The sequence below is a fragment of the Zonotrichia albicollis genome, chromosome 3, assembly GCF_047830755.1.
Source record: "Zonotrichia albicollis isolate bZonAlb1 chromosome 3, bZonAlb1.hap1, whole genome shotgun sequence".
Lineage (NCBI taxonomy): Eukaryota > Metazoa > Chordata > Aves > Passeriformes > Passerellidae > Zonotrichia > Zonotrichia albicollis.
In genome coordinates, this window is record NC_133821.1 from 85,086,691 (window position 1) to 85,113,441 (window position 26,751).

The 26,751-nt window shown below is 47.8% G+C and overlaps 1 protein-coding gene across 1 annotated transcript; it reads left to right on the forward strand.

The window, feature by feature from the left end:
* SDC1 (syndecan 1) lies at positions 1–26,325 on the forward strand. The gene is made up of 5 exons (XM_005485112.4): positions 1–351; positions 21,564–21,645; positions 22,670–23,163; positions 23,342–23,471; positions 23,996–26,325. Exons 1-5 carry the CDS (start codon positions 295–297, stop codon positions 24,160–24,162), a joined length of 930 nt encoding a protein of 309 aa, XP_005485169.1. The 5' UTR covers positions 1–294; the 3' UTR covers positions 24,163–26,325.
* The last annotated feature ends 426 nt before the right edge of the window (positions 26,326–26,751 follow it).

The following is a 26,751-nucleotide window of genomic DNA, read 5'->3' on the forward strand; positions in this document are numbered from 1 at the left end:
GGAGTGGAGGCGGGGCCGGCCGGGGGGTGGCCGTAAGGTGAAGGTTGTTGCAGTGGGTTCATTAAAAGACAGAGTTCAACTCCTCGCCGTCGCAGAGTGCTGCTGGGAGGCTGGTTCGGTTGCGTGCGAAGAGGGAAAAGGAGGGAAATAAAACAAAACAAAACAAGAAACAGAAAAGGGAGCGAACCCGCAGCTACTTAAAACAATTCTAAGAGGAGCGGAGCAAGAGCGGCGTTGGAGACGGCGGGAAGCAGGGGCAGGCTGCGCGCTCCCGAGGCCCGGCGAAGAGGAAGGATGATAAACGTGGTGCTCCTGTGGCTGGTGGCCCTTTGCTTCCAGGCTGCTGTCCCGGTGAGCCGAGGGAGCGGGGCGGGCGCGGCGCACGTGGGGCGGCGGGGCCCGGGTGCGGAGCGGGGCCGGGTGCCGGGGCCAGGGCGGCGGGGCAGGGTGGGCCGGGCCGGGCCGGGCTGGGGGGACCGCCCGGCTCCCCGCTTCGACGAGCTCCTGTAGGGGATCGCAGCGGTGCCCAGCCGTGCCGGGGCGGAGGGCTGCGGTGGCCTTTGTGCTGGCGGCGGGCCCCAGCCCGGCTGCCCCGGCAGCCTTAATTCAAACCAGACCCGCCGCGGCGGCTCCCGACCTGCCGGCGGCTCCGCCCCGGGGCGCCGCGGGGCGGGCGGGCGGCGCTGCCCGCACCCCCCCGGCCGCGGGACCCCTCGGTGCGCCCCGGAGGGCCGGGGGGGGTTCGGATGCTGCCGCCGCCCCTCCGGCGTGTCGCGCCCCGGCGGCGGTGAGCGGCGGGTCCGGGGAGCGCTGGCATGTGGCCCTTTGTGGTTCGGCTGTGGCCAAGTCACGGGGGGCTCCTGGAGCTGCGGCGCTCCTGCCGTGCCCCGGCGCAGCCCCGGGGAGCGCGGGTCGGTGGCTCCCCGCCGTCTTTGTGCCCGAGAGCCCCAGCCCAGGGCAGGGTATCCCGGACTCTGCCTTCTGCCGCTGAAGCAAAGGTGCCGGTGCTGCCCGGCTGGGCGCACGGCCGCGCCGGTGCCGGCGCTCCCCGGAGCGTGGTGACCCCGCGGCAGCGAGGCCCGTCCCGGCTGCCGTGTCCCGGAGCAGCTCTCGGGGCAGCCCGCAGCCGTGGGGCGCCCTGCTCCCGCAGCAGCAGCAGCCGCCAGGTGTCATCCGCGGACAGGGCATGGCTCTGCTCCTGCTGCTGCTGCTCCCGCCCCGCCGGCGAGAGACTTTCCGCGGAAACCCAGCCCCGTGAAGTGCTGTGCTCGCTGCTTCAGGTCTGTGCTCGCAGCCTGGGCGGTGTCGAGCCCCGTGTGCGGTCGGAGGGTGCGGGGCAGGAGATCTTGTGGCCGCGCCTCGAGGGCCACAAAGCCCCAGTCCCGTCCCTTTCTTCTGAGATGTGGGACATGCTTCTTTGCTTCCCTTGTGGTCCTTCACCAGACCCGAGTGTGCAGCGGTTGTGATGATAACTCATCCCCTTTGGAGGAGTTAGGAGAAAAAAGTGGAGCATGAGATAGTTTGAGCAGGCGTGGCCATCAAAGTAAAACTAGTGGTGTTTCTTCTTTCTGAAATGATTGATTTAGAACTTGCTTAGGGGTAAGCTGCAGCACCAGTCTGATAAGGAGTGGCAGAACAAAGTGCACAGTGGGATCTGAGCTGCTCAAAATACCTCTGGTTTTCCTGTACCATTCTGTCTGTGAACTTTGCCTGTAGTTCTGAGCGTGGACCCTCCTGGCCCACATGGCAGTGAGTCGTTATGAGATGGCTAAAAATTACAAACATGTGAGTGTAGGCAGCACTGTTCCATGGAAGGAAGGCTCTGCTCTCAACTTCTGAGTAAGCTTCTGCTTAATGAAGTGGGGAAACTGCACTTAATTTGCAGCCTCTCTACTCTATTTGGATAAAATTCCCCTGTGATAAATATTCCTTACTAGAAATGAGAAGGACATGAAGTAAATGCTTGTCTGGAGTTCTCCTGTGCCTGTGAGATGCTCAGGCCTGGCTGGCCTTTCAAGGGTGAGCACATGGAGGAGCAGAGGTCCTGGGGGCTCTCCAGGGTGACTCAGCACTGAGGCTGTTTCCCTTCTGGTGATCACATGGCTTTTTCCCCCATGTCAGAATGTCAGTGACAGGGACTAATCTGCCTTTCCCACCCACTCAATGCAAAATAATTACGGTTTTGGATTGAGTGTTTGAAAACCTCTTGTGTTGAAGCAGAGTGGCCTTGCACAGTACTTTGAATCTGCCAGACTGCAGTGCTGTGGGCATTGCCATGGTTGTGTTGGTTCTTGGTGGTCTGATTGTCAGGATGGATGCCACTGCTGCTGGCACATGGCTTGGCCCTTGGCTCTTGCTGTGTAACTTGGCTCATATTGTCATTGGAATAATAAACAGGAGCAAGAAACTGGCCAAACAATAGTTGTTCTCTTCCTGAGTACTCTTACCTGCAGGAATGACTGGGGAGGTTCCTGGTCTCCTTCAAGGTGACACTTTGTTGCTTAAAACACTCTTTATGAGAGTAATTGTGCTCTGTTATTATGATGGAGACATGGACTTCCTTTAAATGAGAAGGCTTACCACTTTAAGAGTTTAACCTTGTTATTCTCTAAAATAGAAACTTTTACAAGGTATAACACTGCCCAGAAGCCAACTGATCCTGCTGCAGGAGGGCAGTGGGCAATCCAGCCCCTATGGTGAGAGGAGGAGGGTTCTGATTGTTTTGTCTGGTGTAGGTGCATGCTGGTGGTTGTCAGAAGCTTACCAGAGCAGGCCAAACCTTTTTCCAAGGATGATGTCATATCTGAACATAAACTAGTTAGAAGAAATTGGGTAGTCCAGCTTGCTTGTTAAACATGCAGGCAATGGATAAGGTGGCAACACTTCTTTTCTACAGTATGCACAGAACAGTGTCACAATATTCATCTAGCACTGTAAACAGAGCTTCTCCATCTGAACACTGACTTGCTGGTGGCAACCTCCTGGTGAAATGGTGACTGCTCTATCTGGTCAGCTCTGAGTAGAGCAGCAGCAAATGATCTGGGGTTTGTATGGTGTAAAGGGGCTCTAGTGCAGTTTTGTAGTATTTGTTTCAGGTTTCTCTCAGTTTCAAGCGGTGAGAAGAGCTAACGTTTTAATGGCAGCACTCTGAAATTTCTGGAAACAAACAATCCTCTCTAACAACCTGAGACAAGTTACAGCAAGTGCAAGAAATCTGTAAGCCTTCTAAAATTAAGTTAGTGCACAAACCTGAAATGTAGGCTGCTGTTTTAGCAGCAAAATAGGTCCATTTTAAGTATGTGTTTTGCATTGCCTGCACTCAGCTGTCTCCAGGTGGCCTGTATACCAGCACTCTGTCCTAACCTTGTTTGAAGGGATTCCTGTGTCCAAGAACCATACTAATACCCTTGAGAGAGACATTCCCCACTTGTTTCTGGCATCTGAGGAGCTGGGGTTTTAGGCCTTCCTTACAGGGAGGAGGGAGCTTCTTGGGAGAGAGAACATAGGGCCTTTTCCTGAGTAGGTGCTGCCAATTATAAAACTGCAGTGCTTCAGCGTTGCAGCGTTAGTGTTTTCATCCTAATAGCTTTGAGATAATAAAGAGTAGAAGATGTCTAATACAGCACTCCTTGACAGCTGAAGATTGATGGGCTTGCTATGTTCAAATGGCACTGTCCCTCAGGACAGCGTTCAGCTGCTGCTGAAGCACCTAAATGTAGGTGTCTGTGTGCGCTGGGCGCTTAAGCCCTCATTAGAGTCAAGGCGATGTAATCAGTGGAGCCAAAGACGGCGATTATCTGACCAGCCCCTGCACGTCTGCTCCGAGGTGAGTTGCTTTGTCAAGGCCTTATTGGCTAGATCTCAAGTTGCCTATAAGAGGAGCACAGCACCTTTACTCTGGTGCCTTTATCTAGAGCCATTTAGCTCAAAGTGATGGACTTTTTATCTGTGGAAATTAATAGTAATTCTCTCCATAAGCAAACAGACTGGACAGAACTAACAAAGCAGTGGGGAGCATCAGCTGCTGGCTAGAACAGCAGCTCCCTTCTGTTCTAGTGTAACTGTAGTTTTGCTCTGCTAAAGAATGTGGAAGAAATTAGGGATTATAGCTGGGTCCCATCTCAGCACTCTGAAGTGAGCAGAAACATAAGTGGTTGTATTTGGGGAGGATGGTTGTGAGCTGTTGGGTAAGCATCAGAGCATTGTAATATTTAAAGACACTGTTTATTTGTGGATTAGATGAGAGGAGCTTTTGTTACTCTGTAGACTTTGATATAGGCAGTGAACTTACAGTGGGGAAGTTGTTTTGACCAAGAGTGCAAGGTCTTCTGATGTTTCTTATAGGCTCATTTCTGAGTTGAGAAGATATTCTAAAATGCAGAAGGCATGTGGTGACTCCTTTGGAGTGCTGAGTGTCAGCTTTGCTGACAGGTCTCTAAGTTAGCGCTGACAAGTGTGCTTCACCTGAGCTGCTGCTCTGCTGGCTACTGGTGTACCACAGCCATGAGCCTTATCTGGCCTGCCTAGAAACTTGGGACAGTGCCCTTTCTGCTGTGGGGATGCTCATGGAAAAGTTACTGCTCTGTGAAGTGTCACCTCAAGGTGAGATAACATTTGGACCTCCTACAAGCAACTCTTGTGGGGCAACATCTGCTAATGTGGTGGTTTCCCAAGCTCTCTGTTTCTCAAGCAGTGCTTGGCTGCAGTCGGCGTTCTGGGTCTTGTGGAACCGGCATGGGTCCAATGGAGTCTGTTAGCTTGGGCTCCTTGCCATGCTCCACTGTAATGTTTGTATCTTGCTGCTGAGACCAGTCTCACCAGTGAGGCTTGCTCTGCTGGATGGGAACCAGTGTGTTAGTGGGATTTGGATGGAGTTGGCAATAGAACTTCCCGTTGAGTCACTGGAGCTGCAGTAACAACTGAGTCATGGAGGTGTTGTAAGTCATGGCTTTCCCTGCTAGGCTTCTAGTTAGAAACTCCTTGGGGTATTTTCAGTTGAAGAACTCTTGCTGCTTCACCTCTGTGTCTTGCTGCTCTGCTCTCTGGCAGAACTATCTTCTCCATAGTCCATGTTTTTGCCTCACGGTTCTCCTTAATGTCAACTCATTTTGTGTCTTGGTGTTCAGGCTTTTCTAATAACGGAAAGGTCTTCTGGATTGCTCTCAGAATGACTCCTGACTAAATCAAGGGTGCTGATATAACATAGGAAACTGCCTGCCAACCAGCTTAAACGACTCATGGATATCCTGCCATGCATGAGGGCTCTGTGTTGTCATACTCACTGTGTAGCTTTTCTACACTGCCTGTGCAGTAATGTCAATGTCTTGATTGCCAGTCATAGATGCAAAGGCTGACAGTCTTGATTTTTGGCTGTGGGCAGTCCCAGGTACAGACTCCTGTCAGGGAACCTTCTGCAGAGTACAGCCAGTTCACACAACAACTCCTCAGAGTGCACTGGCTCCATCACCTGAGCACGCACAAACCATAGCTGGAGACTGGGGCTTGCTCTTTGTCTGCCTCTGCCATGTGATGAGGAGCTTGTTGCCCCTTTTAAATGTAAGGAAACTTGAACTCTGTTCCACTTGGAAGGGGAGTGTGCCGAATGCTTTTTGGGCGGCACTGCAGACCGTGATTGTCCTGTGCTGTACACAGGAAAGCTCTTGCTAATTAGTTCCTAATGCTGGTGGCTGTACACATCCTGGTCAGAGGCAGGCAGCAGCTCCAGTCCAGCCCCTTGCTCATATAGGGATTACTGGAGGAGCAGGCTGTAGATTGAAGCCAGAGGTGGGCAGGGGTGAGTGGAGCCAGTCTGCTTTCTAAAGAGCAAGTGGTGATTAATGTAACAAGTTCCAGATGAGAGCTCTTGTGAAGCTCCATGTCATAGCAGTGGTGCTGCTGTGGCTGTGCTGCTTGGAAGCCTTTGTGTATTCTCTGGGGATCAGAGCTGGCAGCTACAGTGCTGTAGGAAGAGACTACCTGGCTCTTTCCTGTCCCAGAACAGGATCCCATTGTCCCATCCCATGTTGTCTTTTCCTATGCTTTGAGACCAGAAGAGAGGAGAAATACAAATATAGGTATATATTTATAGAGAGAGACATCTATGGCTGTCACATGCTACTTGTTATCCAGCTGACAGCAGAGTTTGGAGGCTGTGTGCCCTGGCCCTAGCATGGTGATCTGGGAGATTTGATACCTATGCTCTGCACAACACAGGAGCTTAGAGCAGCCTGTTGACCTTTAAAACATCAGTCTCTGCTAAAAGCATCTGCAGAGGAGAGAACGTTGTTACCCATTGACCAGCTAATTAGGGATCTTCTTTAGGGACAGAGTCCAGGCTTTCTTCAGTCAGGAGGCTGATGGGTAAAGCCCAAAGTAGAGGAACCACAAAGCTTGCCTGAATTCGTATCTAACGCAGATGCTAATATGTGTGATATTCTTCACTCACTTGCTGTGCTCTGTTGCTTATGAAACTGTGACAGAGACTCACACCAGCAGATTTCATGGACAAATGAGATTTGTCCACCTCACTGGCTCTAGCAGTGTGTGAGTGGCACCTCCATGGAGTGGAAAGTGGTGGTGAGGCTTGCATCGAAACTTGCCCAACAGCCTGCAGCTAGACAACTTTGACTTCTAAATCTCTTTCTGTCCTAACGGAGGAATCATCTAGATCGTGACTACTTTCCCATCAGTGAACAAAGCACGGAACAAAAGAGGCTGACTCTGGCATGTCTGGGCAGTGGCAAGGAGTGCTGTGCTATCGTGCTCTCACATCGACTGACTCATGGCCTGCAGAAGAAAGCTGCTGGCTTAATCCTGCAGCAGCACCGGCTTCCTCTGAAGTGTGTTTAACCTGCAGAAAGTTCCCCAGTCTGCATCTGTAGTTGCACTGAGCTGTGAAACACTGGTTAGCTTCTTTCTACACAAGCTGGAAGATGCAATTATGAATAATTAGAAGTTATTACTCTGGTAGCTCAAGAGTGTTAAATGCTCAGTGTACCCTCCCCCCTAGACCCAGCATGCAGCCAGAAGGGGTTAAAAAGATTCACCAAATGTTCCTACACTGGTGCTTGTAAGTAAATGTGGTGAGTTGACCCTGGCAGGGCACCAGGTGCCCACCGAAGCTGTGCTGTCACTGTCCTTCTCAGCTGGGCAGGGAGAGAAAATGCAACAAAAGACTTGTGGGTCAAGATAAGGACAGGGAGAGGTCCCTCACCAGTGACCATCACAGGCAAAATGGACTCGGCTTGGGGAAATGAATTTAGTTTATTACCAATCAACTCAGAGTAGGATAACGAGAAGTAAACCCACATCTTGAAAACACCTTGTCCCCCTTTTCCCCCGCCTTTTTTTGGCTTAACTTTAATCCAGATTCTCCAGCTTTTACCCCCAGGATTAGTTCATCACACGTTGCCTCTGCTGCTCCTCCTCAGGGGGAGGACTCCTCGCAGTGTTCCCCTGCTCAGTGTGGGGTCCCTTGCAAAGGGTTTGTTTCTACAAACTTCTCCAGTGTGAGTCCTTCCCATGGGCTGCAGGTCTATATCTGCTCCAGTCAGGATCTCTTCCATGGGGTGCAGTCCTTCAGGAACAGGCTGCTCCAGCTTGGGTTCCCCACAGGGTGACATGTCCTGCCAGCAAACTTTGTCTGCTGTGGGCTTCTCTCTCAATGGGGGCTACAGGTCCTGCCAGGAGCTTCTTCCAGAATGGGCTTCCCAAGGGGCTACAGCCTCCTTTGGGTGTCCCCTTGCTCTGTTGTGGGATCCTCCAAGGGCTGCAGGTGGATCTGTGCTCCACTGTGGGCCTCCATGGGCTTCAGGAGCACAGCTGCACCAGGGGCTGCAGAGGAGTCTCTGCTCTGGGGCCTGGAGCTCCTCCCGTGCCTCCGTCTTCACTGACCTTGGGGTCTGCAGGGTTGCTACTCTTGCGTATTCTCACTCCTCTCTTCTCTGACTGCAATTACTCCTGTGTAATAACTTTTTCCCCTTCTTGACTGTGTTATCCCAGAGGCACTGCTGCTGTCACTGATGGTCTCAGCCTTGGCCAGTGGGTCTGTCCTGGCTGGCTGGCACTGGCTCTGTCAGGCATGGGGGAGCTTTTGTCTTGTAAGAGAAAGCCACTCCTTTAGGTCCCCTGCTACCAAAATCCTACCATGCAAACCCAGTACAGTAAAGCACGTTTGACACAAGGTGTCTTGTGACCAACTTAAACACTAGAGCCACAATTGTGTAGGAAATCTCATTGTCTGGCCTATTCTGTAATGCACCCCCTTCAGCAGACTGCCTGCTGAGAGCCTTCCCTGTGCTTATTTGGGGGCATACTGCTTGGCAAGGCTCAAAACTATGCCATAAATCATTCTAATAATATGATGCTATTGGTGGTGTTCTAGTGCCTGGGGATGTTCTCTGATATTATTTAATTTACTAGTATGATGTAGCCAGTGGGTCTCTGGCTGCAGGCCCAGAATATTATGAAGTTGAGAAAACTGCAGTATCCAGTAAAAGAAAGTGAAAGTTCACAATAGAGGATCACAACTCTTCTCTTGGAATCTGAACCTGTTTTGGATAATTCAGAGAGCTGAGCAAGTACAGTTGTGTGAGAAGTCCTGTGTAATCCAAGAGTTGAAAATTGTGAACTGAATACTACACACCTGGGACAGCATTGAGTGTTGTTGTGATGGTGCTGGTACATGCCAGTGGTTCAGCCTATGCTTTTAGACTTGGCCCATAATGTGGTCCTTCAGCATTTTGTGCTCTGCTTTATTCAGAGGGATAATGTGCTGGCTCGAATTGGTGGTCACGGAGTAGACCCAGACATTTATTCATAAATATGAAATATCTTCAACTTAGTGATGTTTGAACAGTGTCTAACAAGTTTGATCTGTCATTATATCACATCTTGGCTATACTGATGGCACCTCTTGACAGAAACTGGTCTGAACTAGGGGACACGCTGTGCTAGGAGTAACTTGGTAGTAAAGCATTCACCTTGCCTTGCAATTTTTGCACTGTTTTATTGACTCGTTGTGGTGCCTGTCAATCTGTCAGCAGTGGTGTTAGTGGTCTAATGGAACAGAAGTGGTTCTTGTCTCTTCACAGTACAGATGTGTAAAACACAGGGATGTCCAAATCACAGCTTGGAATCTTACAGTTGCCCATATGAGGCAGGAGAGCATCCCAAGTGCACAAACATGGTGGCATCTCCCACTAAACTCTAACCTTCCCACCTGATTTGGTGGCTGCCCTGAAAGAAGGCCATGGGGAAGACAGTGAACAAGCTGTACACCCAAAAATGACAACAGGAGATGAGGTGGATAACAGCTGAGATCAAAAGGAAGCTCTGATTTATCTCACCTTGTAACAGTCCCTCATTCAGGGCTCTGCTGTACAGCTGTGGTGTGAAACAGTGTAACTGGGTGACTGGGTCAGAGTCAGTTTAATCCAGTAGGTGTTTGGTCAAGAAATGCTTAATGTCCATTAATTAGATTACTGGAGCAGTAGGTGACTGGAGCACCATTGCAGCAGCAGGGTTTTTTAAGACTGTTTCTGGTGGGAGGATTTCATTTGGTGCTTCATCACTGGAATGATACTTCAGCACCCTCGTGACTCAGCATGGATGTACACCAGTCAGCTCTCATAATCTCACTGAGGTGTTGCATAATTTAAATGTGATTGGGGCAACTGCTGTCAGAACTTTGTAGCATGTGCAGGATTAGCAGTGCTTTTGTAAACCTGAGCACAGAGACCATTAGTGTCCTAGGAAGGAGTGCTGTGAGCTTGGTCTGTGCCATTTCATGTTGGTAGATCCCTGGCTGTGTGTGCTCCAGTGCTTGTGAGCATGAATGTCTCTCAGAGGGAATGCATGCAGTCTGAACTGTGTTCCACCTTAGAATAACTCAGTGGAATGTGGTCCAGCCTGTGCCCAAAGACCATCTGAGCTGTTGCTGTTTGTTCCAAGGAGACCAGCAGCACCCACCACACTTGCATGGTGCTTTTCTGCAGGAGCTGCTACGACTGTTGTGGAAGGAAGGGGGTAATGGTGAAAGTGCCTCTTTGAGAAGACTCTTGGGATAGGGGAAATGGTATTCCTGATCTGAGATGTGCCTCCTGCTTCAGGTGGAGATGTTTCAGTCCTTGTGAATGGCTTAGTCATGGCAGTGTAACTGCATCTTTTACAGGGATGACTTCTGCATTCTAAATAACCTTGGCTTAGTCAACATTGAGATCCTGTGGATAAGACAATGTGATAGCATGCCTCATAATGTAGAGAGACTTGATTTCATCAGATCTAAGCTGGCAATGGTGAGCGATAGAAACAAACATAAAAATAACACCAAGAATCATAGAATATACTGAGTTGGAATTCCACAAGGATCATTGAATCCACTGTGTGCTAGTGTAAGACCTGCCAAGAGGCAGGAACTGCCTTGCATTGGGTCAAACCCAAATGTAAAGCTGCCTGCATGGTCTGTGTGAGTCCAGCCACTGGCTGTCGATTGGAACTCATGAGTTCATTCCTAGCAGACTGGTGCTGGCTGCTGTGAGCCCTGCTGAGCAAGAACAGAGTCACTTAGAACTGGTTGGAGCTTAGCTGTGACCAAATCAGAAGGGTGCTGTGGAATGCCAACTCTTGACTCATTTTGCTGCCTAAGTTTCGCTTCTCTAGCTCCCTTGCAAATAGTCAAGGTCTTCTGTACCAGACTGACAAGCAACAGCACCAAGCAGTCAGGTTTTGGGATGTCCCTGGTCCTGCCACCTGGTGTGCACATGGGAGAGAGAGATTGCATTGGTGCCTGTTCAAGCCATGCTGCTCCTTCTGGGTGCTTCCAGTCCCCTGATCCTTCAGCTCTTCAGTGGGGGCTGTGGTTGAAAGGGCTGGTGGTGATGCTGCAGCTGAGAAGTTGAGTTTTAGATTTATATTGAAATGCAGCAGTCCAAGGGAAAACATGTCTGGGATGCATGTATGGAAAATACAGATTGTTAGCTGTCCTGGCTTAGGTCCTGTCACCCTAGGACAGTAGCAAAAACTAATTTCACAAGCCTTGGAGACTTTATTGTGCACCTCTGAAGAAAATGTGGAATTTTCACAAAAGCAATCAAAGAGGCTTTGTCTTGGGTTGTTGAGGCTTGGGATGTTGTCATGATCAAAGGAGCTGATGTAAGTTGTATAAGTTAGACTGTGAGCAGATCAGCAGGGAAGATAAAGCAGAGTTTGATAGCAGCAGGCCTTGCAGCTGGCAGGTGTTTCTGTCACTGAGGTGTGAGCAAACAGAAGGTAACTTTTGTTGTCCTGTCCATATCCGGTTGCTGCAGAATACATCCTCTTATAACACATTATCTGGGCAGTTCCACTGTAACTCTGTCACTAATTGGAACACCTGGTCAGCTTTTTTGTTGTTGTAAGACCAAGCATTTGTAAGTTTAAGTAGTCTTACTTAAGTTTACCAATGGCTTTAGCTGAGACCTTTGGTACTACTGGGTTGCCAGTTCATCTTTCTGCTGAGGTTTAAACAACATCCTAACTGCTGGGAGCCACAAGTCCTGCCCTAAGTACAAGCTTTTGAGTTTGGTACACTAGGGATTTTTATCTGAAACTTGGATTTCACTAATTTAATGTAGCACTGCAAGCAATTTGCTCAAATTAGAAACTTGTACATATCAGTAGTAGACTGAAAATGTTTCTGTGATCCTTCAAGAAATCTTAGAGCCTGGTCTCCTGGCTCCTTGGCATAGCTCACATTAGGTAATTGCTGGACTTCAGGGTGGAGAAGAAGGAAACTCTTGAAATAAGAACCTGAATCTTTTCCTATCCTTGTGTCTGGACACTGAAGGCTGTTGCATTTTCTCTCGTCTGACAATTGTTCCTGGCTGCGTGTTGGCTTCTCTTGTTCAGGTGAAGCAGAACAATGTCTTTCCCCCTCAGAATACTGTGTAACATTGTGATGAGATGGGTTTTGACTTTCTGGGACCATGTCTGCTCAGGTCAGAGCACTTGTGCAGCTGTAGCACTGCTTGTGGTAGTTTGCTGATCACATTAAAGCTGCCATGGAGCTCATTTGAAATGGGTGATAGTTCCACCAACCAAATTGCACAGCATTGTCTCCAGGAAACAGGCTTCCCTAGGTGCTCTGGTGCTGCTGAGAGGCATCAGTGATGCACAGGGTGCCACCACTCTAATTTAAGGACTTGAGATGCCACAGACCACATCTTGCTTTGCTGTAGCCGCACCTCTGATTTCTGAGCTGGGACTTCCTGAGCTGACTCGCTGAAGATGACAACAGCAAGCTGTGCTCCCGTGGGACCAAAATCCCTGAGCTGCCTCTGCCATGTCCCCACACTGGTGTGCTGCAGGCTTGTGCTCTGTCCTGCAGCCACGGCCTGGCCAGGAGGAGCGTGAGGGGCTGGGTCTTTCGTGCAGGGCTGAGCCCCCGGGTGTGGGGCTTGGCCAGGCCCCTCATGCAGGGCCGGATCGCCCATGCAGGGCCAGGTCCTCCCCCGGGCTGTGGGGCCGGATCCCTCATGCAGGGCCGGATCCCACATGCAGGGCTGAGCCCCCGGGTGTGGGGCTGGGCCAGGCCCCTCATGCAGGGCCAGGCCCCTCATGCAGGGCCGGATCGCCCATGCAGGGCCAGGTCCCTCATGCAGGGCTGTGCCCCTGAGTGTGGGGCTGGGCCAGATCCCTTATGCAGGGTCGGATCGCCCATGCAGGGCCAGGTCCTCCTCCGGGCTGTGGGGCCGGGCCCCTCACGCAGGGCTGAGCCCCTGGGTGTGGGTCCCGACCAGGCCCCTCATGCAGGGCCGAGCCCCTCGGTGTTCTGGCACGTGGCCCACAGCCCCTCACTGATCATTTGGAGCGCACAGGGCTGCTGGGACAAGCCAGTCCCAAAAGGAACAAATGGGGGCACTCACCACCTGCAGCTCTTGCCTCAAACCCAGCCCCAGGCTCCATTCAGCAGTCTCAGGACTGTAATGCCAATGGCTGCTTCGCTGGGAGCTGGGTGGTTTCTGAGGTGTGTGGAGAAAGGAGCCTGGCTTCCCCAGCCCACACTGCTGCCAAGGAGCAGCCAGGCAGTCCGAAGCCCACTCTTGCACTTGTCAGGAACTCTGGTTCTGCAGCAAGTTTAACTGCAGTGACAGTCCTCGGTGCTGATCGCTGAACAGGGTGAGTGCTGTCAAGAGATGGGGCAAGGAAAGGAATTTGCCTCCACCACAGGTCAGCTGGTTGGGAATAATTGGCAAAGAATGCTGAAGACATAAGCTCAGTGTGTTTATATGTGCAGGAGGCAGCACTGCAAAGTCCGGTCTCTTATTTAAAGTGGCTGTGGCTGCTGATACCTTGTGTGAGGTGAGTTGCTCTTTCTCACCTGAACTCCACAGCAGGGGCTGCATGTGTGCAGGAGGAAGAGGCAGCAGGTATTTAGATCCTGTCACTTCTAGTTTCTTCTGCTGGCAAGAGGGTTGCATTTATCTGTGCTGTAGTTACCAGTGCAGTGTGGGTAATGTGTAGGTTTGGGCTGCTGGAGTCCTCTGCTGGACAGGTTTCCATTTCATAAAGATTTTCTTCTTGTCAGCATGCTCCTCTCTTTAGCCTTACTTTGACAGGCTTCAGGAATGGGTGGCCCACCTCTAGCCTCTGCTGAAACCAAGCAATTCCTGGTCTGTTCCTTTCTAAACAAGCAGATGAAGTGGTTTTTGCTGTAAGAGTGACTCTTCCCTGCTGGTTTTGCTACACTAGGAAGTGCTGGTGACTTTCAATCAGAGGGTTTTAAGACAAGCTAGGTTTGCCTAGTCTTGACTTAGGCAGCTCAGTGCTCATCTCTCAAGCCAGCTTAAGTAGATTGAAATTAATTTCCCAGGATGGATGGCTTCAGTGAGCTGCACCTACTTTGCACAACCCTTTGAGCTTATATATTGGCTGTGGCTTTCTTTTGCTAGCTCAAGAAACAAATGCCTGAACTATCAAGTATGTTAAAGAGCTGCAGGGAAGCATCTTTAAAGAAAAGTGGTTTATAGCATAAAACTGAACTGGCTGCTTCTCATGAGATTAGCTGCAGGGAAATGAGCTTTCTCATTAGACTGCATCTTCAAAGCACTGGCTGCCTTGAATGTGGGAGACAAAAGGGACCCCACTTTTGGCCATATTGTGACAGCCTGTCAGTGATACAGAGTTAAGCTGTGTGCCTGTTGTGGCCACGTCTGTGCATGTGTTGGTCTGTGGTGAAATTCAGTCTTTGGCCTGGGCTGCATTGCTTGACTGGAAGGAGCAAATGGGTGTGGGTGAAAGCAGTGTGTGTAGTAACTTCCTTGTCTGATACATAGTCCAGGTGAAAAAGCAGGAGCACAGGCTGCAACTCACTTCTTGCTGAGGGACTGAACAGGCTTCTGGTGGAGCTGGCTGAGAGGGACTTGAGAGGCAGCTGAGCTCTTCTGCATCAGAGCTGGCACAGTGCCCTGTGCACTGCTGGCACAGAGGGCTCCCATGCACTGCTGCTGTGCTGTCCCTGCTGCCATGGGCATGGCCATGAGCTTCCCCTGCTGAGGAATCCATAGCCCTCTGGGACTGCAGCTACTCCAGCTTTGCTCAGCCCTCTCTGATGATGGATGTTCAGTGTACTCTTTGTCCAGGAATAAATGGCAAGTGCACTGGGCCTCCTGTAAAGTTCAGGTGGCCCAGGATGAAAGCAGAACTGCTCTGGTTTGAGCAAAACATCTGTGTAGCCTTTGCTACTGTGTATTCCTGCTCCCAGGAGGACTGGGAGAACTCAGAAGCACTGCTGTCAGACCTTGGAACAAACATGATCCATGAGCAGACACTGCAGAACCCTCTCTACAGCCCCTGTCCCTGCTCATTTTTGTATGAACCTGTGTGGCCCTCTGAGTCAGGCTCTGATTTGCGTGTTGCCTGCAGTCTGGTGATGTGCATTTCCATAATGCATGGCGGGCTGGGGAATGAGTGTCAGCATCCCAGAGTGCAGGCTGTGAGCCTGTGTGAATGCTTAAGCAGCCCTGGCTGCCACGCTCTGCCCTGTGCCAACACAAACACTTGTGCATTCATGCACTGAGTAGGATTGGGAGACTGGTCCTGCTGGAAAATTCTTTGCATGATATTTAATCCTCTTCTTACTTTTTTTTTTTTGGTTTGGATTTGTTGGTGGTTTTATTTTTTTGGGGGAAGGGGTGAGGTTTGTTTTTTGGTTTTTCTTTTTTTTTTTTTTGCTTTTTCTTTTTTTTTTTGCTTTTTCTTTTGCTTTTTCTTTTTCCTTTTGTTTAGTTTAACAAGAGCAGTTCCCTGATCTGGTTCACCATGAAAGGGCACAAACAGACGTGCAGGGGATAGTCCAGGAAGCATGAAGTGACATGCTCTTGTGGGAGGTGGGAGTTAAAAGGGCCCTGCTGTGCAGTGTGAAACTTAACCTGGTGGCGACAGGCTGGTTTTTGTTCTTGGCATGTTGATTACTGTGTTTCTGCCCTACTTAATTACAAAAGTTGCCCTGTCACTCAAGGAGAAAATGTAAAGCTGATTGGGCAATAGTGTGGAGCCTCTGGAAGCATTGGGACGCTGGCTGCTGTGCCCGTGGAGTAGCTGGATGCGCTTCCTTGGCCACTGCATCTTGTGCTGGGGATCAGGGTATGCTTCTACAGCTGGAAGAAAAGGAGCATCACAGCCTAGTGAACAGTGGGCACTCTACAGTCTGGTTTTTTTCTCCATCCTAAGATCCTAAGAACTCTCATCCTGTTTTGAGCAGCTACTGGAAGGTGTTTTGCTGCCTTTGAGAGCTGAGTGCCAAGAGGAAACTACTGTGTGATCAGGGAGTTCAAACACACTCCCTCAAAGATAGTTCTTCTCTCAAGTCACCAGGCAAAAATAGAAGAGGACACCAGGAAGAATGCAATTGACCAAGATTTTCCATATTTCTTTACACTAATAATGGTCTGATAGACAAGCAGCCAGATTAACTGGCTTGCTTACCTCTTTCTGCTAAAATGGTGCTTGCCTTGCTGAGCAAAAGAGCTCCCTTTGCTTTCTACTTGCTTCTCTTTGGAAGGAGCACCCTCTGAGCCATTCTCCAGCCTTGCTGCAGGTGGCACAGGTTGATGGATGGAAGGATGGGGATGCTGAAGCTTGTTGATACACATCAAAAGGTTGTTGAGGGCTCAGGAGAACACCACCATCTGAAACAGGGAGGGCACTAGGAAGTGAGAAGTGCTGGTGACTTGGTTTGTAGAATCATAGAAGGGTTTGGGTTGGAAGGGACCATAAAGTTCCAACACTGCTGTTGTCACAGAAGCCCTTGAATGGAACACTAGCCAGGGATAAGATACTGCTTAAATCTAGGCTGTCCAGCCTTTGAACTGTGTGGGGTGACTGGTGGCTGTCTTTGGCCTGTGCTGTTAGTCTGCATCTTTGGCTACTCTAGGAGGAGTAATACTTCATTAACCTACGCAATCACCAGGGAGCACCAGGGGTTTTTTTGAGCAGTGAAGGAGCAGGAGAAACAACTGCAAGAAAATTTAGGTGAGGTGGTGCCACACTGCTGCTGAGTTCTGGTGTAACAGGCTTGCATGCAAGCTTCACTCTTGACTTGCCATATAAAAGCATCAGCTCTTTTTCTGCTATTCCAAAATTTATGGCTGACTGTTAAAGGTCTGAATGGCCAACTTAATTCCAGAGCCTGTATATCTGTAAAAGAAGGGGGATCGGTGAGGATGCTGCTGGTGGGTTTTATATAGTTGGTTGTGAGGTTTTTTGGTTGTTGGCTGGTTTTCTTCTTAATTTTTTTTCTGCCTTAACCATTGAAGCTGTCTTCTGACCATGAACATCTGGGATAGGAGTTAATTGTGCATGGGCTATTAACTGCAGAATATCAAGGTTTAACAAAGCTAAAGTTTCCTTCAGCAGGTGGTTTTGTCTTCCCCCCACACTAATACCAATATTACATTGAGGTTAGAAGCTCTTCGTGCTGCTGTGCCTCACATAGCATTTCTGCTCTTCAGTGTATGGGAAAAGGTGAAAGACAAACCTTTCTGTTTGAGTTTATATAGAATTAATTGTTCAAATCCTTTGAAAGTATTCTTCTAGATGCTCTATTGTAGCCAATTTACAGGGCAAATGTTTGTCTTACTCTTGTATATCTCTTAAACAAGAGCAGACAGCAGTTTTCCTTCCCATGCAGTTGCAGTTCTCTCACAGGATGTTTAGGGAGCTGTTTGAGGTGGGACAGCTCACTACAGTTCATTCTTTTTCAGCTGAGTAGAAGGATTTATTAGGGGAAATAAATGTGCAAATTTAACAGCTTTATTCAGATAATGGAGGATTTCAAGTGTTTTTGACACTGCAGATCACTAACTGGATTAAGAAGAGTTGGATACAAATCATCCTTAATCTAGTTAAGGGCTTGTAGCAGCTTGTGGCAATGCCAGTGGTTTTGCTTACCTCAAAGAGCAATTTGAGAAAAGCTCTTTCCTTTTGCATGTATCAAATTAAATAAATGTGGTTCTCAGTTGGGGCAGGGTTAGATCAACTAATCAACTACAAATCTCCCCCTCATCATGAGAGAGTGCTTCAGATCTCTGCTGTAGCAGGAGGGAGCTCTGTAGCAGCTGATGGGATAAGCCCAGAAGGACCCACGCTTTGAGACTCTGACCAAGATGAAGACTGAAGAATAGTTAAAAATGATACTTTAAAAAAGAAAAAAATTCTGGACTATGTCAGCCTTCTGGATCCAATAATATTGCTAATGAGTTGTGAAAGCCTGGCCCATTGTTGATTAAATTGAAGATGCCACTAAGCAGCTTTCTGGTTGTCCCAGCAGAACTGAATAACTATTGTTCTGCAACAATGCAGCGCTCAGCAAGAGCAGAAGCTAACAGTCACCCCAGGGTTTTCCCTAAACAGGCTGCTTTGATCCTTGTGGAAGAGGGTCTTCCACTGGTTGATAAGAACTGGTTAAAGCATATCAAAAATACTGTTAAAAATTTTAGCCCTCACATGCAGCTGAATTCAGTGACAGCAAATCAAAAGGACTGGACAAGTATTTCCAACCACTTGTCTGAACTGCTAACAAAACCATACAAGCTTGTAAAATGGTAAAAAGCAACATGATGTAGGTGCTCAATAAGAATGGAAAGATTTTTTGACTAGACTACATGAGGTACCATCAGAGATCCACTCTCTGAAAGGTAAAGTAAGCTTGTTTTAGGCTGGAATTATTTTCAGCTCTTTTGTATGATAGCATAACCCAGTGTTCGGTGCCCCTAATCCTCTTAGCTAATCAAAACCTTTCCCATTGGTGTAAGTCAGCTTCAGTAAAAGGTCATTGAAAAACCTTGACCATGAGGTGTTTGTTCTTTGAACAGCACAGTCTGTCTTCCTGATGCAAACCCAAATTAGTTCATTCCCTTCCAATGCTGTCCTGAGTCAGTGTTTTCTAACCTTGCTGTGTCTGAAATCCTTCAGCAGCAGATCATCATAGAAGCATGGCCTTTCTGCAGTACTTGTGTTTTGTGGGGAGGTTACCATCTTTTATGCCCACTGAAGCTGTAATTTATGGAGCAAGAAATGTAGTCCTTATATAACCATACAGTTACATAAATTGGGCAAATGTTCCTTAATGCTTGTGTGTCATGAAATTGGATGATGTCACAAAATTATAGCACTTTGTGGATATTCTGACTGCTATCCACATGTGCTTAATCCTGTACTTCTCTTGAGTATTTGGGCCAAAGAAAGTCCCCCTACAGATCCCAAGCCTCAAGCTGCCTGGTTAAAGGGAGGTGCCACAATGCCCAGAGGAGCAGCTGGGACAAGGGGACAGGACCCTTGGGGACATGTAACTTCACTAAGTTCTCATATAAATCTGTGGAAAGCAGGCTTTGCTGATCCTGATTCATGTTTTCTGTTATTCTTACGTGCAGCAGCCGCCCTCAGGGGTTGGTGGGTCGTGTTTGGAGAATGGGTGCTGAGCAGCTGCTGGACAGCTCTGCCCTGCAACACCTTGGGTGTCCCTTGGTTTAGACTGAGCTGCCCTGGGTTTCTCTCCTCTGAGGAGGACCTCACTATCCCTGCTCTGATACAGGAATCTAACTAGGACTCCAATGGGTACATTACAAAGGCTGTGGAGAAGCAGAGCTTGCAGCAGCCTGGGAAGAGGCTCAGAGCTCAGGTGTGAGGGGAGGTGTTAAGGGTAGGCTGGCTGGACGCATTCCTTAAGAGCAAAGGAAATGTGGTGCAACTGAACAAGACACACCTATTAAACCCCTCAAGGTGAAGGGGTGCAGGGTCAATAGTCAAGATCTAGAGTTGCCATTTTATTTCTTGGCAGTCTGTGATCCTTTCAGGAGGATTGTTGAGGTCTGCAGGTGATCAGTCTGTCCAGGTGTCGGGAATCTCTGTGAGCTACCCCTGAATATTCAGATTTGGGGAGAAGGCAGCCTTGATCCTAGCTGAATGTGTATGGTGATACAATCTTCAACTCTATTGGCAGTGCCTTACTTCAATAAAAAGCTGGAGAGTTTGCTTTCTACCTGCTTCCAGGAAGTTTTCCCACTGGGAGGAGAATGCAACCCCCACCTTTAGCAGCACATTCCCCTTTTGCACTCAGCCAGGCTGAATGAAAGAACAAAGGGTTGTGCTTGCCACTGCTGGTGCGAGAAGTGAGAGAGAAAAATGGTCTCCAACCCCCCATCAACAAAAACAGTGCCATTTCTAAGGCCTCACTTATCTTCTGAAGGTACTGGGAAGGGCACATGAGGGAACTGAGTTGGGCAGCCTGGCAGTTCTTTCTTTATTCTTTATGCACCAACAGTTCGTACTCTTTAATATTTGAAGTGAAGTGAGATCAGCCCGTGTGAGTCACCACCCTTGGACACAAGAAGGAAAATACATGGAAAGTACTTATCTGACCTACTTTCTGTGGAAGGGTGCAAAAGCTCAGTGCAAACAAGCAGGGACAAATCTAAAAGTCAAAATTACCTCATGACTTGCCGCTAAGCAAGAGATCGAAGGGCAATTCACTCTAGAAATATGCTTGCAGAAGCTTAAGGAATAGTGCTTTAGGGATTTATTTTCAGTAGGGAAGAAGAGAGCTAAAAAAATTGATGGCACCTTGGTTACTTGTCTTCAGAGAGGTAGAATCTAATGGGCTAGTTAACCACCTTGGAAACTAGTTCTGTGGAAATGTGGGGAATGGATAAAGTATTAAGGATGGAAGAGAAAGCTATATAAACCTGGTATCTTAAGAATAACAAGGAGATAGGACCAATAAACACATCCACTGTGGGTAATAAAGTGACAACTACAGAGCTGGATTGTTTTGACAGTACATAATGGTGCTGGCTAACTTCTCCCTGGGATGAGGATGAATGTCATATTCATTTTAAAGTGACACTGTGTTAATGCAAGCTAGAGAGATACAGTGGGCCTGGTGGCAAGAATATGTGTCCTTTTTTTACATAATAAAATGAGACTTTGCACTTCTTGGGATCATAGGGATCCCACAGTTTGGATGAGTCAATGTGACATCTAAACTTGCAGATGGCAGTGCTGGAAAGGGGTGACAAAAGTGACTTGAGGATGGGATAGAAGTCAAAATTTGTGGAAAGAGGGAATGTAGTTGGGTGTCAAAAAGATGAAATTTGGAAGAAGTGACTTAGAGGGTTTTGGTTTGAAATTTGAGAAGGGAAAATGACTGGTTAGGTAATGGTAGCCCTGCAGAAATAAACCTGAGGCTCGTCATGAGCTGAGAGTCAGGCATGTTGTAGTGATAGGAGCAGTAAGTGTGTACAGCACAGGCCAATGAGATGCATGAAATAATCATTCTGTAATTAGTAAACACTGAAAGAGTGTTGTCGTCTTTGGAGATCCTGAATAGCTTTGAGTGTTTTATGCTCTGACAAACAAGTGCCATAGAACAGGGGTTTGGCCTCTTGTTTCAGCAACTGAATTTCAGTGCTGGGTAGTGCATTCCTTGGAGTGTAACTGGAGAAAGCTCAGGGCTTATTCTCCAGCAGTGAAGGCTGGCTTCTATCTCTGGACTTATTTTGAGTGCCCACACATACTAAAAAGGGACTTGGATTCTCCTCCTAGCTAGCTCAGACTAAAGCTAGGTGCTTTGGTTTCAGATGTGTGAACAGTATTTGAGTGATAAAGGGAAAGAAGACAAACTATTTTCTGCTCCTTCCCTTCTGCTCCTTCCCTTCTGCTCCTTAGAATTAATGCAGTGTTTTCCAGATGGAGTGGGTTGGTAGATAGGGATGGCACAGTCAGCACCTGGAACAGGCTGGTGGGCATTGCCTGCTCCCAGGATGCAACACTGAATGGATTCCTTGCTTTCTTCTTTCCCAAAGCAACTGCAGCCTGGAAGCAGTGCAGAGAAAGGAGACAGCAAGACTGACCTTTCCAACACCCAAGCTACTCTTCTGGGGAGGGGAACTGGAATGAGGGAAGAAGAAAAAATGCAGTCTGAACAAAAAATTTTGTGTGACCTCTAGGAACCCCTAAAAGACTCTGTGCAAGCAACCTGATCACTTCAATCTCATCACTGACAAATGTTTTTGCTCTTCTCTTTAAAGCAAACTACAAATCTGAACCTTCCCCCTGAAGACCTTGATTCATCTGGTGATGAGGAAGATGCATTCTCAGGTTCAGGTGCAGGTGAGTTATTAGCACTTGTGCTGGTAGTGCTGGATCCTTCTAGAATGTGGCACTTGAGATTTCAGTAAGCACCCAAGGGAAGGAGGGTAGAGAGAGGAATCCACACACACACACCCACCCCAGAATATGAGAGCTGGGAACAGAGAAAGGGCCTAACCTATTAGTCTTGTATTCCTTGAGATTCTAACAATTAGTAGAAAATGAGCTGTAGGAGACTTGAGAGGAAGCAGAGGTAGACTCCATGTGACTGCTAATGTGAGATGTGTGAAGAATGTTATGAAACTGAAGTGATTCTTCACTCATGGGGAAGAGAGATCATAATAAAGCCCTTTATGAGCAGGTAGGAGATAATGTTTGAAGGTGTGTAAACCCCAGCCTACCAACATGTGTCAAGTACAAACTTTATCTGTCATCAGATGTGCATGCCCATGGGCCATAGGTTTTTATAAGTGATAAGGGGGATTTAGGGTAGGGAGGAAAGTCTATAAAAATGATTGTTAAACTGCATGAGAGAGACCCTTGGTGTTCAGTACTGAAGTTGAGGGGATGCTAGTGAGAAAAGAGCAGGCTATTGAAAGCTGAAGCATGCTATGCTTCTGCTTCCTTCCAGCCACAAGTTTGTATTTTAGATTATACTCTGCAGAAATTAAGACCCTGAAATCAGTTCCAAATGCGATTGAGACTGAAGGTGTGACTGCTCTAAATCAAAGTGTTTATGGAAAAAGACTCAGATATCTACCCTGAGGAACCAATGTACTGAAAGCAGATTTCTCTTGTCAACCTCACCACAAACAGGCACTTTTGCCCTGGGGAGAAGCAGATGACTAACAAAGTATTGCTGAATACCACATTGGTCTGTCCCTTCCTTATTCCACTGAAAAGGATGAAGAATTACAAACTGAACTTTGGTTATTATGAAAATTGACTATGAAGGTTAAGCATCCTCCTTAGACCAGTGTCCTGAAGATACTATTAATAGGCCTCTAAACTGGCCAAGGATAATATTTTTTTGGTTGTTTTGCAGGTCCCCTGACTGATCAGTCTCGCACCTGGAAAATCCCAGGAGAATCAACTAATTCCTCAATAGTGGCAGCATCAGTGGATTTCAGTGAACAGCCATTTCATGGGATTGAGAGCAGAACTGAAAAGGAAGCAGTGTCTCCTTCTGCAACCAGTAATCCAGTGACAGAGAAACCAGTTGTAGCTGTGAGGGACGAATTATCCGTCCTGGGCTCACCTGATGGGAAACCAACAAGCCATGTAGTCACAACAACAGTGAGAAGTCCCACTGCTCACTTTCCTTCCGTGGTTCATGTGACTCCTTCAGAAGCCCCTGCTGTGGTCCATGAGCTTGAGCCTCAAATCCCCAGCTCTGATGTGCCAGACACCAAGGATGTCCCTGAGCCCCACTCTACTGTCCATGGTGAGGGCGAGGTGGCTGCCACTGCTGCGGCCACAGCTCCGGGGGATGTCGCTCCTACACATGAGGAGGTTTCTGAAGTTGGCTCTGGAGACCCGGTGAGGACTAAAAGTTCTGACACCCTTTGGAGGGAGATGTAGTCTTTAGTAGCATGTACTAAGTTGGTTTGGTGGGAATGGGTGTTAATTAGTCAAAAGCAGTGATTGGTTTAATGGATTATGTTGGTGGACAGACATGATGAGAAACATGAATAACCTGCCCTGTATGTCTCAACAGGGAGACTTCATCTTGACTAAAGACGAGGAATTTCTCCCCACCCAGAACTCAGAAGTACTGGCTGACTCTGAGAGGAATGCCAAAGCAGCAGGAGCCTCAGGGATTATGGACAGAAAAGAAGTTCTTGGAGGTACCAAATATTTTGGATTTCTAGTCGGTGAAAGCAGATTCCTGGAGTCTCCTGGCAGCAGAAGCTGCGGTTGCGCAAATACGTCTCTGAGCAAGGATGCCAACCTTTTATGTTAGACCTCTGAAATGAGGGTGATGATTCTGTGATGTCAAAACCCTAACAAGGGCAAGTATTAGTCTGCTAATAGCAACTAGCAGTGGCTGCTTTATCTGCAACTTTGTTTAAACCTCTTCCTTCACCCCTCTGAAAAGTTACAGTAAAATTTCTCTGTTGCTGCCTCAGTCAAATTACCAGGGTTGAGCGCCATAGCCTTGTGTGCTGTGCAGCATGGCCCAGTGGGAGATCCATGTCCCTAGGACTGGCTGCTGTATTTGAGCAGGTGCTTGGTTTGGGAGGGGACAGAAGGACACATTAATTGAAGTCATTAAGCCAGGGACAGGTAGGGAACAATCTGGAACTTAAAATCATAGTAGCACCATCTGGTATGGCATCTAGAGTAATCTTGTCTTTTTCTCCCCTTCCAGGTGTTATTGCTGGAGGACTTGTAGGCTTGGTGTTTGCAGTGTTTCTAGTTGCATTTATGCTGTACAGAATGAAGAAAAAAGATGAAGGCAGCTATTCACTGGATGAACCAAAACAGTCTAATGGAGGATACCAAAAACCACACAAACAAGAGGAATTCTATGCATAAACACTGATCTTCAGGACAATTCTTATTCCATCTTTCTTGGACTCTTCTCTCCCTGCACGTGGACCTCCTAGTGTGCTTTGCATTAAACTTAAGCCATATGATCATTGGGTTATTTGCCCTTAACCACTTTGCCATTGGAAATTTTTAAACTACAAAGTAGATCTGGATTCATTGAACATTCCCTGCTTTCTTGCACAACTTCGGTTTTTTGGTTTGTTTTTTGTTTTTTTTTTTAAACAGAATTGGAACTGCAAGTTCCTAAACTCACCTTGGTTTATCTAAAGACTGCTGGGACAGGCGGTGGGAAGAAGATAAGGGAGCACTGTATGTATAAAACTCATGATATTTAGGGAAAGGGCTAGCAAGAATAACCAATTACCAGTGCTCACATTCTGTATAGCAGGGGTCCTTCCTATTTAACTCATAGATGTGTTTTGAGTGTAACAAGTGGCTGTGCTGGGCAGACATTTGGTACACTGCTATCCTCTAGCTCTTTCTGACAGCTGTATTTGGAGCACTTAATGTCTATGAAACATCAAGCTGAACTTGATCTCTGCCAAAAGGAGGTGTGAGGGGCAGGGTAAACAAATGACTGTCACATGGTTTGAAATAACTTATATTTTGGAAGCATTATCCCATACTCAGAGCCAGCTCCTAAGCAGCTGGTACATACACTAGCAAAAAACAAACCCCAAGAACCCCAAAACTAAGCGGAGAGCTAATTTTGCCAATAGTGTTGGGCTGTCCCACTACCCTCTCTCTCTCTCTCTCTCTCTCTCAAGGCTTAGGTAAGAAGTAGATTTTTCCAAGCAGTCTCATCTCAGACATTCCCTTTCCTAGGTGCTGAGTGGAGGGTGGCTGTCCTGCTGTCTGATCTCACCCCGGGCAGTAGCAGGTGACCAGGGCCGTGTTGTAGCCAGTCACTGTGGCTGTCTCGGAATGCGCTCTGCCCTCTGTGCCACAGGGTGCCGTGGCACACAGGGCTGGGAGGTGGGAAGCAGCACCTCATGGCTGCAGCTAAGGAGTAGAGAAGCATCTGAAATGAGCCTGGGGAAGGCTGAGTGTAGGTGGCCTTAAACAGATGCAACAGTTGGTGTGCTTGACTCTCGCTACTCCGGAGCGGCTCCTTGGGAGCTGTTCCTGCACTTTGGAGAGAAGCCCCTCCAGGGATGTCAGTCTAGTAAGGGCAGAAAAGCACCCCCTGAGCACAGTCTGGATGCCTGAAGCTGTGTGTGGTGAGTGTGCTGTCAGATGTCAGGCACTGGGGCCTCACTGGGGGTCTGGAGTTCTCCAGAGCATCTCAAACTGTCCGAACACAAGTGTGGTGTTCTGTACAAGCCTTACTTCTGCTCTGCCTTTGGGTAGCTTCTTGCCACTTCAGTTCCTCGTCACTCAGTGCAGAAGGTATGGGGTGGGTGGAGGAGTGTTTACAACTGATGTAAATATTTGTACTGTCGAGCCAGAGGGAATGATCAGAGTACATTGGACAATATTGCAACAATTGGTACAAATGTTGCACGTTAACAGACAAACTTAAAAACCTGTGTAATTTAAATGAAGTATAAAACACTCCTGAGCTGCCATGCAGCTAAAATTGGTGCCTTCGCTGCAAACATAAGAAAAAAACCCCAAAATGGTTCCAAACTCTTCTTTATGCACATGGAAAACTTGTGCATATGTGTAGCTGGCTGGTTTTTTAAGTAAAACTGCAACAACCATTATGGTTTTTTGTTAGGGTTGTTCTGTTTTCAGTTGTTTTTTTTATTTTGGGTTTTTTTTTTTTTTTTTTTTTTTACTGGATGAATTTTTATAGGTTAATGCAATGACCAGATGGTGTTAATTTCAGCTGTAATTCTTTGCTTTGTATAGGAATGTAGAAATGTTTGATAGGTCTATCTATGAAAAGGTTCTTGTAAAGCACAGGAAGATAAAGTAGAAAAAATCAGTTGTACCTCACAACCTTGTTAGGGGGAAAGGAAAAAAACTGTATATTTTGGTAGTCTTAACTGACAGTTTGTGAAACAAACATGACATTCTGTGTTATTTAAGTGGTACAAATGAAATATGAGTTCTGACAGAAGATGCAACATTGGGTTATCTCTATGCCATGTAAAGGTATACTGCAATAAATGGCATTTTGGCAAGAATGTGTCTGACACTGTCTGTGAACATTGTTGTATATAATACATCAAAAAGTAGATGTTGTTTTTAAGACTGCCTATGTCTTTAAGGAATTTGGGTTACAGAACTGTGATTTTTGGGGCTAGAAACACAGAGATTTAGTTCAGCACTGGAAGGGTCAGAATGTGGCCTGCCTTCTCTCCCACCCTGCCTGCCCTGAGTGTCCTGGTTGCAGTGAGCTGCTCTGGCTGGAGGCACTGGTGTGGGATACAAATGGGCTCCAGTGGAGAGCAGAATGAAATGGCTTTGTTAGAGCCCTGCAACATTTCATGCTGATTTTGGGACCTCTCCTTGTGCAGAATGTCACCATCCCCAAATGGTGATAAAAGTTTCAAATCTTCCACAGGGCTTCCTCCACCTCCTCATCTTCTGCCCTCAGGAGTTTGAGAGCACTGAGGACTGTAGGAG